Below are 13,282 nucleotides of genomic sequence, written 5' to 3'. Positions count from 1 at the left end.
TGGACATTGGCTGCTTTTTAAATCATTTTCAGTCCTCGTACAGGAACATTCTTCAAGCTAAATCCAAGTATATTAGACCAGAGTAAACTTGATAGATATGCGTGTGTGTGTAACTCTTAGAGCTGTTTGGCTGCTTTTTATGGGTGCTGGGTCTTTGGAAAGTGAGCAAACAACAGTTTTAGTAACACACCCTGAACTGCACACTTTAACAAACAACATGAGATTTTAACTGTAATGTAAAAATCCTGTGATTCACTGTTATTAAGCACAAACACATCTATGGCCCCGTTTCTATTAGTAGCTGCTCAGATCGACTGGAGCCATTGGTTTCCATTACAGTTGAGGACCACCTAATGTGGTCGTCTCAATACAGCAGAGTGTCGACTCACATCATTAGTAAGTGCTAATGCTGCTAATTTCCATCATATTTGTCATTTATTTCTCAAAGTTATTGAAGAAACAGTTATTCAGCTTCATTCCCACTGATCTCGACTACAAACTGTTTCACTTTGGTTTTTGTTTAAAGCCTCGATGTTTAAAACGTTTCCCTGTGATCACATTTGCACGGTCTGATTTCAAAGTTTGTTTCTTTTGGTCATTTAGTCCACAGAGTCCTTGGTGTTCTGAAAGGGACCTATAAATAAATGTATTATTATTAATATTAATAATAAAGTAGTTGTTGTACATGTACAGACCATAAACATGGAGTCCAGCTGTGTTTGATGCTGCTGGGCAGACTGACCACTGGGAACCTCTGAGCTCTGCTGGTCCACTCTGTGGAGGAACCATGGACACACACACACACACACATGAAGCCACTTTCATTATTAAAATGTGAATTTAGCCTCTAAAAGCTGTGTTCAGTCAGTGTTGCTGCTTCCTGTGTCTAACCTCACGTATGTGCTTCTGAAAGAACCGTTAAAAATTCCCGTAAACACTTTTAAACCTGTGAAAAAACCTTTTTAGAACAGTTTAAGCTGTTATATGTTGAACTCTTGGCTGACATCATATTGAATGCTGTGGACTCAGAATATGATGTCACTCAAGTTTACATGTGTGTGAAGGCAGACGAGTCAGTACTTTGGTAATACAGTGTAAAGTTGAATTTATTGATTGATTTCCATGAACACCACTGTGGCTCAGTGTTGTCCTGATGGAGTCTCATTAACAGCAGCCAGTATGATCCAGGCTTTAGCTGCTGGGTCTCTGTGTGACCTCTCAGACTGTTTAACAGATCAGACACAAAGAGAATCAGAGCAGCTCTGTTCTTTAAAGACAAACATGAACCCACTCAGGTCACACTTTCCCCACAGATATGAGCATCACTGTCCTCAAACAGCAAATGACCAAGTCTAACATTTGGATCTTTTCTCTTTCATTGTTTTCTTTTTAATGAATCTTTGTAACAATCTGAGGATGTTTCAGGTCATATTTATCCAGGAAACACAAACATGTAAAGGAGTCATCACAGCTCTCTGACCTCGTTGGTCCAGGTTCAGCACCAAAGTTTGGATTTAGACCTTTGGACCGGTCACTCCTCACAGACGGACAGCTGGACCCTGCAGACTCTGCTCTGTCCTCCTCTTCCTCCATCATCATCTTCAGTCAGTCTGAGAGGTAAACCACAAACACTCAGTGAGTTCACATTAACAGGAGTAACTGAGTTACAGTCGCTGACCTCTGACCTGTCATGTAACCTAGAAACCAGGTCAATATGTCTGTAGGTTCAGTCATCCAGGTCATGTGATCTAAGGAGCTTAGAAAGAAAATAGAGACTTCTTTAAGTTTCTGGAAGACGTTTCATCCGAGAAGCTTCTTCAGTTTTAAAACCAAACGGTGGAGAGTCCCAGATATTTAAACCTGAGACGGAAAGAAAGCATGTCGCTGACCCACCATTGATCATGTGATGAGACACATGATCAATGGTGGGTCAACAATATAACAACAATATAAACACTTATTTCAAGGGTGAAACTGCGAGTCTGATCACCAGGAGCACAGACATCTGGAGCACAAACATCTGGAGCACAAACATCTGGAGCACAGACATCTGGAGCACAGACATGTGGAGCACAGACATGTGGAGCACCAACATCTGCAGCACAAACATCTGGAGCACAAACATCTGGAGCACAGACATCTGGAGCACAAACATCTGGAGCACAGACATCTGGAGCACAGACATCTGGAGCACAGACATGTGGAGCACAGACATGTGGAGCACAGACATCTGGAGCACAAACATCTGGAGCAGCATGTTGATGCTGTTGGTTGAGATCCTGAAGACTGAAGTCCAGGCAGCTCCAGCAATGATCCACTGATGTGTTTTTATTCCACGTATGAATGTTGTTATTGACAGAGGTGAAGTTACTCAAAAAAGTCATTATTACACATATTACACAGAACACTTTAATTAAAAGTAATGGAGTATGTTACTTCATTACTCCTCATAACAGTACTTTCATGTTACTGTGTAAAATGAGCTGAAACACTGTCTCATAATCACCATAATCTAAAGCTGAGGTACAGCCCCACACACCAACACAGATCCTGATGAGGTCACGTGATCTTTCTCTGAGTGTTTATGAACACAAATCAAAGATGAAACAGCACAAAGACACTTCAAAGTGATTCTACTGTAGAAACATGAACAGGTAGAAACCTGCAGCCTGACTGCTCATCACTTTGTTACCTGTTCAGGTTCAGCAGCAGCAGCTCACTTTATCACGGTGCTGGTCTGGGGTCAGTGTTTACTCAGCTTTAACGTCACTCTGGCTTCTTGGCTAGCTTAGCGTTAGCTTAGCTTTAGCTTAGCGTTAACATGCTGTCAGGTGTCTCGTGTGGTGTGTAAATATTAATCACAGTGACAGTAAAGGAGGTAAAGGCCTGATGTCATCACGTACGCTGCGTCCTCTGAGTGAACTCAAAGTACAAACTACAAGTACACAAACACGAACGTAGCTCAGAGTGGCGGACACACTCGGCCTCGTTGGTCCAGCTGTGAGTCCGTTACCGTGAACTATGGAGCGGCAGATTTGTGCTGGAACTAAGCTGCACACAGCTGATGTTAGCCAGGAAAACATTACACACTGACTTTAATGGAGAGACCGGAAATACAAACACACAGTTTGTTGTGTGAAGAAATCGAACATGAGCTGAACAAACAGTAAAGTTCCTAAAGACAAACTGTTAAAGGAGGAAACAAAGCAAACTTACAGTTTCTTCACACACCAACAACAAGCGCCACTCCACGAAGTTCAGGAAGTGAAAGTAAACTTTCAGCCTAATGCTGCGTTTGAGGACAATCAGGGGATTTGAAACACTGTGCTGCGTTCCAGTTCCCCTCAGAAACTCCTAAACCTCTGGCAGGCTGTGATTTATTTCTGCTGATTTTCCAGTTTGAAGCACAAACATCTGTCATCACTTTGTTGTTCTTCTTCCTGCAGCGTTTGAACATTTCACCACTGAACTGATGTTTCTTCAAAGGTCATTTCAACCTGTTGAAGTCATGAATGAAAGTGCAGACTGAGAGTGGATCACATGATGTTTAAGGTGTGTCATGTGACATGTTCAGTATTGTCACACATGTCTAGATTGTCCCTGATATCATAGCTGCTCAAACACTGATGATTATATTTGAAGAATTATTACTGATGGCAGCAAAGTTTGAATGGAGCTCTCTGTCTGTGCTGATTTGTCGCCCTCTGGAGGTCAAAGCACAAACTGCATGATGTCAGTGTAACCACCACAGAGACAGGAAGTGTTTTTATGACTGAAACACTGAAATGATACTAACGGCTGTCGTTAAGCTCACTGATAGCAGTGCTCACACTGGCATTGGGAATTCCACAGTGTTTCCTTTAATACACCTTCTCTTCGTCAACCATATCAGCCCGGTTTAACGGCTGCAGCTTAACAAACATAGTGTTTACAAACATAGCACAGTGTTCGTACAACCCATAACGTTGCAAAAGAAAGGTTATGAAAAAAAAGAAAGGTGTCTGGAGAGGTAAAACATAAAATCCGTCCCTCCTCATGCACTAGCGTGCAAGCACAATAGTGATGTGTCGGTCGCGAACGAAATGGCTCTTAGAGCCGGGTCTTTGACGTGAACAACGGGAGCCGGCTCCTTATTGCGAGCCGTGTTTTTTTTTTCTCTCACCCTCTCGCACTTTTTTCCCACTTCACTCCGCACGCCAGCCTTGTGCTTTAAGCTGGGAAGACGGGGGAGGGGCGGTAGTTACAGTCAGTAGCACAGGAACAGAGCGGGAGGGAGAGAGAAAGAGAGCCAGGGACAACAACCTCACATTAGAAAGGTATAGTAATCATCCACAACTATTTTCAGTTGCGGATGATAAAGGATTCAGAAAGTTTATTCATGCAGGTCCATATGACAGAGAATATGCATCTTCTTTTTGTTTTCATATTTTAATTTATATTTAATTGTGTTGTGGTTTGCAGTGTTTTGTGTTGTTTCACTTTAAATTTGTAAAAGGAAAAAGTTGAAAATTTAAATAGTTAAAAGTTGAAATGTGAATAATTGATTTTTGTATTATATGATTTATTTATTACATTTTATGTGGAGTGAATGAAGAAAAGTATATTTATGGTGGCCCCTACAGACAAAGCACATACAAACTTCAAATCACGTAAAAACACATAAAAACTCCGAAGCACGTACAAAAGACAACAGAAGTGCTCCGGGATGCTATGGGAAGTGTTGAACTTTTGTTACCTAGTGGCTACACAAGCCAGCAAGTACCAGCGACTGGATTTGGTGTGTGGTAATAACAGGTAAATGAACATTTATTTATTTTTTTATTATTTGACAATCGAACATTAAAAGACCAACAAATATAAGTTTGTCATACTTTATCGATGAAATCTTGGAAAATATAAATAACATCTATAGCAGAAGCAGTGTATCACTCTTGGTCTTGCAAGACAATTTTGCGTCCAGTTGTTAATTCTTGAACAATGTGCACCGATCTCTTACAAAAGATGTGGTTTGCTATGGTTCTCTAATCCAACCAGGTTACTAAAGTACTGAAAATGAGGAGACAACATTACAACAACGTGCCAAATAAGCTAGGTCCATCATGTGCAGCCAAGAAACCTGTGATCTGCCAAAGTTGGCGTGGATTTTGGTACGACTTCTAAAGGTCTGTGTTTCCGCAACCAAGACGTTGCTTCAGGCCGTCTACATCCTGTGGTTCTGAACTTTGGATGGACAAATGGCAGCAGCCGTTTATCAGAAGCACCCAGACTGTTCTTGGCGATGGTCTGACTCAGTCCTCGGGCCACAACCTTTTATCCCCTGTTAGCGTTGTTTGGTGTTTGCACCTGCACGTGTCCTTTGCTTCCAGCAAAATGATTGTGACAACGGGACATTCAGCATCAGGCAGATGTTATATCTGCAATATGCAGCAGCAGTTTTTTACAGTTACCTGCCTGCTATACCCAAGAGAAGTGATGATTTATGGTGTCGGCCCTGTTATCACAGAATGGGCCACGTGACCAGTTACAGTGGTGACAAACTGTTGGCTCTGTCAAAACCAAAAGTAGTTATTGGGGCTAAAAAAGGATTTACAGCCTATTAAAGGTGCAAGAGAGCTGATCCAGTTTCCAGCGAGTCCATCATCAGCTGGGCTGATTCATGACCAGAACGTCCCAAGTGTGAAGTCAGTGAATCAGTGCTGGCCTGGTGCTGAACACAGTGAGGCTGAAGGGACTGTGGAGACATCAGCACATCACATTTTATATTGGTTTTATTATAATGTGCTTCTAGTAAGGAACAAAAGCACAGACACCAACCTCCTGATCTGCGGAGCAGTGGTGGTAGAGGAACTTCGTCTCAGCTTTTTAGTAGAAGAGGGGGTGAGGTGGACTTTGGAGGGCTTCGGGGGAGGGAGGATGGAGCAGTGTGAAGTCTTGGACAGGTTTAACCTGACACAGAAAACAAGAACACCTCATATTTGTGTGTGTGTGTGATCCAAGAGCAAATACTAAACTTGATCCTTCACAAAAACAAGCACAACGAACAACTTCTCCAAAAATCCTTCTGATGATTTCTACGCTCACTGCAGGAATCAACATCTGCACACACACTCTGTACAAGAGACAAGAGACAAATACGCTTCGACGTGTGGGAGGTACCTCGAGTTAACCTCCGTGGAAGCCCAGTTCTTGGTTGTGTCAGGTTAGCAGTTTAGTGATGTTAGTTTACAGGAGAAGCACGTTGTGAGTTTGGTTCGTGGTCGTCCTTTGGTTTCTTTTTGCCGCAGCTCCCATATCCCCGATTTGTAACTATTTACTTTTTATGAAATGTTTCTTGAACTATGGCAGCATCTTATATATCTGCTATATTTGGGCCGTGGATTCAGGGACCAAAACAAAAACTGTAGTGAGCAGAGGTATTATCTACTGATTGTGTGTCTGGCGGCAGCCACGGGTGGAGAGCAGAGGCAGAGGGCAGGCCAATCGAAACGCAGCTCAGGCCGCGGCTGCAGCAAAAACTTGGGCGTAGGAGGAGCGATTCTGGCAAACCGTCAGGAGGGGGAAGTGGTGCTCTACCAACACGGTGTCCAGTAAAGATGGAGGCCTGCTGACTCCAACTGAGGACACTGTCAGGCAGTAGAAGGAATACTCTGACAACCTCCACAACCTTAATCTCACTCATGATTAACTAAAGTATCCAAAGACAACAACTTCTCTTGTTGCATTTAGGTTTCAGTTTAACCGAAGAACAAAAAAGGATGCATGAGCTCGAGCAGGTTATACACAACATTTACGCTGCACAGATGAGAACACAGCAGGATTTCATGCAGTCCAGTCTGTCTGTTAGACAGCGTGCAAACAAAGCATTCGACAACAGTCACTTATGTACTTTCTGACATCCACAAAAACATGTTGGTGTCTATTATATCTCCTTGTTAATAGAAACTTTGTTTTGAGCTAATTCTCAACGTGTCTCTTGCACTGACCACAATAACCATTTCTCATTAATTAAATTACAGATATTGGTACCTTGAGCAGGATGACGCTGATCTCGGTGGGCGTTTTCCCTTCAGTGCTCTCAGTTCGTCTCCCTGTGTCAGACTGACTTCTTTGCAGTTATTCTGCACAGACACAGAAAGAAAGACACAATTAGCAGCATGAAAACACAACATTGTGATCAGAACTCAGTAGCCTGTTTGAATTCTGCAGTAACCATTAAAAAAAGGTGCTATGAAGTCACACCGCTGACCTCATCCAAGCTATATGACTTGCAGAGCACGGTGTTGATTGACAGGTCATCCATGCTGGAAAGCAGCGAGGACACTGCCTCCTGTTTGCCTCCCTGCACAGAGTCAGAGCGGTGAAGCTGCTGCTGCTGCAGCTGCTGCTGCCGACTCCGTCTCTGTTGGACCAGCTTCTGTTTAGACCGATGCACGTCACCCTGAACCCACAAACTGTGCTGCTTCCTGCACACAAACATCAAACACACGCCACAAACTAACTGTGATATCATGTTTAGCAGGTATAACATTCAACATCCTGGTTTAGCGTGTAAGTAGACACACAAACAGTGTTGCCAACTCCTCAGTAAGGAAAATCGCTATTGGTTGTCCTAAAAGTCGCTAGAAGTCGCTAAAGGACATCATCACCTAATTTGCATAATTGGTCATGTTAATGTAATTGTAACCTACGTTGTTGGAGAGAGAAATAACATCGTGGACGAGACATAAAGTGAGTAAAAAACGTTCTAAATGCATTTAGAGTTTATTTAGAACTACAAATTAAATTTATTTTAGCAATTATTGTTTTTTAATGTCACAATTCCAACCCTGCTCCTTTACCCGGGCTTGGACCGGCAAAAGTGACCCGAAATAGGCACTCTGGTGGAGTTACTGTGTGTGTGTGTGTTTATAAGTAGTTTTAAACTTGATCCACAAAACAGCATAACAGTAAAAGAAGAACTGACTGCGTTACAGTCAGTGTGAGAGCAACGGCTTCGCTCATAACCGATTCATTTGCAGTTCGGACGCACAGGTGTGAACGTCTCCTGCCCTGATAGCAGATGGGGGAGGACTATCCTCGGCCTGTGAGCGCCTTGGCACGGGCGAGGTGCCCACGGCAGCACCCGCTAGTGATGTGTGATACCACTGATTTCCTTTCCGATCCGATACCAAGTAATATTCAGGGTGGTATCGACGATACTGAGCCGATACTTTGTACAAAAACGTATTTTATTTATTGTATCTCAAATTATAGCGTCATAATGATTACAGGACATGAGATTTCTTGTTCTTATCACTTAATGATGCAGAGTTCATCATATAGAGATAAAAAAACTGAAGTTGTGCTATTTGAACACGTTGCCTGCCTGCAGCACTAAAGGACTCCGTGAGAGACGTCTGTCTCGCCCTAGCAGCACCTGTCCCTCTCCTGCTCTTCAGTTTGTCTCAACATACGCTCGTCATATTCTGTGATATGATTTACTCTGAGGTGTTTGAGAAGGTTAGTGATGTTGCCACAACCATACATGCCAAACCTCCCGATTTTTCCGGGAGAATCCCGAATTTCAGTGCCCCTCCCGAAAATCTCCCGGAGCCACCATTCTCCCAAATTTCTCCAGATTTTCCACCTGGACAACAAAATTGAAAAACCATATCCCAGAATTCATAGCGCGGCCCAGCCAATTCCATTTTCCAACAATGGCGTCAGCTACTTAGTTTTAATATCACTCTTATTTGTCTTTCTGGGTCGCAAAAAACCTTTTAACATGTTTTCAGGTGAGAATGTAGCTTTGTAAACCTCAAATATCTGAGCCGACCGACACATCGTCTTCAAACCCTGCGGTCTTTCACTACTCGGGTTAAACATGATATATAAGTCACTTTGATAACTTAAAAATGTTATTGTTTGGCTTTTTCAGTGTTTTATTTGTTCGTGAGTAAATCGGTTTGGCTGAGATTAAAGTTATTAGATTAGATTAAATTAAATTTAACTTTATTAATCCCTCGGGAGGGGTCCTCCGGGGTTTTCACACAGCTGAATAAACGTCAAACAGAAAACTAATTAAACAAAGTGTGAGACGGTCGAGAGTTTACGTCAGCGCCCCGTTATATTTTAGATAGCAAGGAGCAGACGGCAGTTTCACTCCACCGAGGGAGCTCGTGACGTGCTACCCGGCTTTCTTTAGACCAGCGGTCTCCAACCTTTTTTGCGCCACGGACCGGTTTATGCCTGACAATATTGTCATGGACCAGCCTTTAAGGTGTCGCGGATAAATACAACAAAATAAAACTAGTACCAGTGCCAAAAAAAAAGAAAATTTATTCATAACACACGTGAAAAGACGAGTAAACAATAAAAACGATAACAAAATAACGCTGAAAACCGATAAAAACCTGAAAACTATACATTTTACACCTGAGCCTCAACTCTCGCGGCCCGGTACCAATCGAGCCCGGGGGTTGGGGACCGCTGCTTTAGACCGAGAAGGCCGGGTCCTCAGGTGGAAGCAGCATCTGAATTTGGACACCCCCGCTGTTTCCGGGCCGGTGATATTTAACGTATTTTATCCGATAAATAAACAGTGTAAAATTATTTATCAACCCCCCAACAGCCTTTTTGAACGTCTCCCTAATTCTGAGGTCTCAAGGTTGGCAAGTATGGCCACAACACCTCACTTTTTTGCCACATGTATGCAAACCACGTCTCAGCTTCTTGTGGAGGTAAAATGCGTCCGCACAATTACGCTCAGCCATTCTTGTGAGTGCGCACGCCAAGGGGCTGCGAGTTATTATACAGCCGTATTTCGCACATGAGTATAAAAGGCGGAAGAGGAAGTAGTTCCTTTGAATGTAGACAATCCGAATGTTATAGTTTCTTTCCACTGTGTTCCTGTTAATGATAAACTACAAATTTACCCTAAATTACTAAAATATCGATATTTTAATGTGAGAATCGATTCTAGAACATAAATGACTGGTATCGGAGGAATCGATATTTCAGGATCGATCTGCACATCACTAGCACCAGCTGCTTGTTGAGAGTAAGAGCGATACGCGCTTTCACGTCAAAAAGTCGTCATAAATAAGTCTCCAAAAACACCAGAAAAAGTCGCCAGATTTGTCGCTAGTCGCTTTTTAGAAAAAAGTCGCTAAGGGGGTCTGAAAGCTCACTAAATATAGCGACAAAGTAGCTAAGTTGGCAACACTGCACACAAAGCTAGTAGCCATTAGCAACAGAGCACTACTGTGGCGTAAGGAGGAAGTGTGCGTCCAGAGCTGAGGAGAGAAACCAGCTGACTGCAGTCTGCAGCAGTAACACAGTTTCAGGCTTTTTTTAATTCGATTTGATTCATCATCCACCAGTTTCCCACTGCTGCAGTCACCACCAGCTGCACATGGGCACCCTGGGGAATGCCCCACCCTGACCTCCACCTTTTGCTTCTCTTCTAACTTTTACTACATTTCCAGCATGCTCCAACCATGACCTCAGCATGGAGAAACATCTTGTGTGGTAACAGCAATAGATGCCACAGCCTAAGCACAGACGGGCCTTGTTTGTCCAGCACATCTCACAGATGCTCGATGAGATTGAGATCTGCCGACGTTGAAGGCCAAGGTGACACCTCAAACCCTTCCTGATCTACTTCCTGATCTACTTCCTGATCTACTTCCTTATCTACTTGTGCTTCGTGTGAAGACTCCAGCAACACTCGAAGTATTAGAGAACAGCTGTACTCAGTGACCAACGCCTTTTGGGTCATTGCAAAATGTCAAACAGCTTGTGTTTAAATAAAAAAGACTGGAAACAGAAAAAGTGGACCAATCACACCTTCACAGATAAACGCAATGACCCTGATGAAGGCCACTAACACGTTATGGTTCCCTAATACTCTGTGACTGGAGTCTTCACCTCGTCAGATCTTTCTCCGTGCACCTTGGAGGTGAAGTTGCCGTCTGCTTGTGTTTTGTGACATTATCCCAATGAAGTGTTGCAGACGTGTCTGTGTGCACATCATCTGGAAAGCATTACTCCTGTACTTTCATGAACGGCACTAAAGCTTAATGATTGTCTCCGACTGATACCTTTGGAGTCACGGAAATTGGAGCGTTTGGTTTGAGCGGTCACAGCTGAGGCACAAACTCACTCTTCTAAGAAGTTTTGCTGTGGACCGATGATAGATCCAGGTCTGCAGACTCTGATCCAAGCAATCGCCTCGGCTGCAGTAAACCGGAAGTGCTTCATCAGGTAGCAGCCAATCAGAGTGCCCGTGCGGCCTAATCCAGCTGTAAATGGATGGAGTGTTTAAAGAGACAAAGTTAAGATAAAAGAAATAAATGACATCAATTAAACATACATAAACACTTGCAGTCCTACCTTTACAGTGCACTGCCACTGCCCCGTCTGTGCTTTCACACACATGCAGAAAGCGTCTGACGATGAGGTCAGAGGGCGTGGTCCCATCAAGGAAGAAGAGGTCGTGGTGCTCAAATCCTGCATCCTCAAACCGCCTGCCATCATACAACTTCCTGTTCAGACGAACCACGGTCGTTACGTCATTTTGGCAAAAGTATGAGAAGTATGCCTCGGGTGTGTGGAGGGGATAACCTGGAGACAGAATCAACAACAACTGAGTTACGTCGTACGTTTCAATCAGCGAGGGTCTGTTTTTAATGCAAGTCCTGTCTCTTAATGCAAACGTAAAATAAGATTCAATGACGTAGTGTCAACTGATTTATATTGTAAGGTAAAGACGTCAAATACAGAGAAAACTCAACGATCGAACGGCCCCAAGCACCTGCTGACAGCGGGAAAGAAAAACTCCCTTTAACAAGAACCAGGCTGAGGGAGGGGGAGCAATCTGCCACATGTGGTCGGGGTGAGGGGAGGACAACGGGACAAGAGATGGACTGGAGAGCCAGAGGGGAATAATAACTACGTGCAAAGTGGTGTAAATACACAGGAAGTACAAAGAGCTGAGTGATGAAGAAGCATGAGTGCATCATGGGAAACCCCGAGCCACTGCAGGGCTCAGGCTCGTCTAATCCAGCCGTAACAACATGACAGCACTAAGCAGGAAACAATACACGCCATCAGAAGACAGCAGGGTAAGGTTAGCTCTTCTCAGCTGTTTCAGGACGTGCAGGCACTGAGGGGCTGCACAGGCCTTCTGTCAGGCCAAGCAACGTGAGCACTGATGTTGGTTTGGAGGCATGCTTTTAGCTTTTAGCTTAGAGATTCTGACTCACCATCTTCTATCTTACCACGAGAATGAGGGCTACTGAACGCCAGAACCTTTCCCGGAACGATCCAGTTCATATCTCCATTTTCAACTCGCTAAAAGCACAAAAAGAAAGGAAAGAAAGACTGTGATAGAGGTTAGCGACATATCAGTTAAAAACATGGATCCAGAACACCTTAATTATACCACCACTGCAGTAATGAACACATACGGTCTTTTACCTTTCATTGGAAATCAGTTTTGTTGCAGTGGACACAGGTGAGCTGACCTTTACTTCACTGACTGTCTATCACTTGGACGGGTGAGTTATGGATCAATCTAACTGAGAAACTGAGGAAGTACAGCGTGCACCAAGGCAGGCCTGGACATCGTACGAGCCCTTGGTTGGCCCTGACTGTGTTACTAACAGCACTGCAAATAAACTGGATGAATAACAAGCGTATGTTACTTATTTCTTACTGTATCCTGGTCCTGTTTTCATTGATATCAACCTGTAGCACAGTCAGCACTCTGCAGTCTGTTACCTCATAATGTTCATATTCTTCTGCACTGAACCTTTCAAAATCCAGGAAACCATGTTGTAATGCCTGCAGAGGAAAAGAGCAGGAACAGATTTTCACAACAAAAGCACAACTCCCCCCAAAGGGCTGAAATGTTTAGTGTTATAGTGATCTGCAGTGGTTTCACAGATTCAGTTCAGTTTTTTTTAGCACCAAATCACAACAAAGGTCACCTCAGGCAGTTAATATTGTACGGTAAAGACCCTACAGTTATACAGAGGAAACACAATCAGACCACCCCTACGAGCAGGCACACTGGTGACAGTGGGGAGGAAAAACTCGTTTTTAACAGAAACACATGTTCACCAGAACCAGGCTCAGGGAGGGGCGGCAATCTGACTGCTGAGGGGCTGAGGGGACGGAGACAGGACCAAAGACACACTGTGAGGACAGCCAGAGATTAATAACAAGGATGACTCAGTGCATATAAACTGTATTTATATTTATATATATTTATATTTATATATATTTATATATTTCAAGG

The 13,282-nt window shown here is 43.4% G+C and overlaps 2 protein-coding genes across 2 annotated transcripts in view; both read right to left on the bottom strand.

Moving 5' to 3' along the window:
- Window positions 1-13,282, bottom strand: part of LOC148098702 (protein NLRC3-like) — a 199,270-nt gene that overhangs the window by 22,434 nt on the left and 163,554 nt on the right. The window lies entirely within an intron of this gene.
- Window positions 5,556-13,075, bottom strand: LOC148098711 (dual specificity protein phosphatase CDC14AB-like). The gene is made up of 8 exons (XM_087850580.1): window positions 12,763-13,075; window positions 12,261-12,333; window positions 11,374-11,604; window positions 11,144-11,282; window positions 7,247-7,463; window positions 7,027-7,118; window positions 5,815-5,946; window positions 5,556-5,731 (listed from the first exon to the last, which is right to left on the bottom strand). Exons 2-8 carry the CDS (start codon window positions 12,313-12,315, stop codon window positions 5,683-5,685), a joined length of 915 nt encoding a protein of 304 aa, XP_087706706.1. The 5' UTR covers window positions 12,316-12,333; window positions 12,763-13,075; the 3' UTR covers window positions 5,556-5,682.

Source organism: Neolamprologus brichardi, chromosome 14, assembly GCF_056152115.1.
Source record: "Neolamprologus brichardi isolate AB-2024 chromosome 14, ASM5615211v1, whole genome shotgun sequence".
Taxonomy (NCBI): domain Eukaryota; kingdom Metazoa; phylum Chordata; class Actinopteri; order Cichliformes; family Cichlidae; genus Neolamprologus; species Neolamprologus brichardi.
The sequence above is the reverse complement of the archived record's forward strand: the minus strand, read 5'-3'. Positions and strand labels throughout refer to the sequence as shown.

Coding starts and splice junctions, on each gene's coding strand:
- LOC148098711 (XM_087850580.1), bottom strand. CDS start 12,315: ATGAACTGGATCGTTCCGGGAAAGGTTCTGGCGTTCAGTAGCCCTCAT. Junction 11,283..11,373: donor AGTGGCAGTGCACTGTAAAG/GTAGGACTGCAA, acceptor ATCCATTTACAG/CTGGATTAGGCCGCACGGGC. Junction 5,947..7,026: donor TCAGCGTCATCCTGCTCAAG/GTACCAATATCT, acceptor TTTCTGTGTCAG/GTTAAACCTGTCCAAGACTT.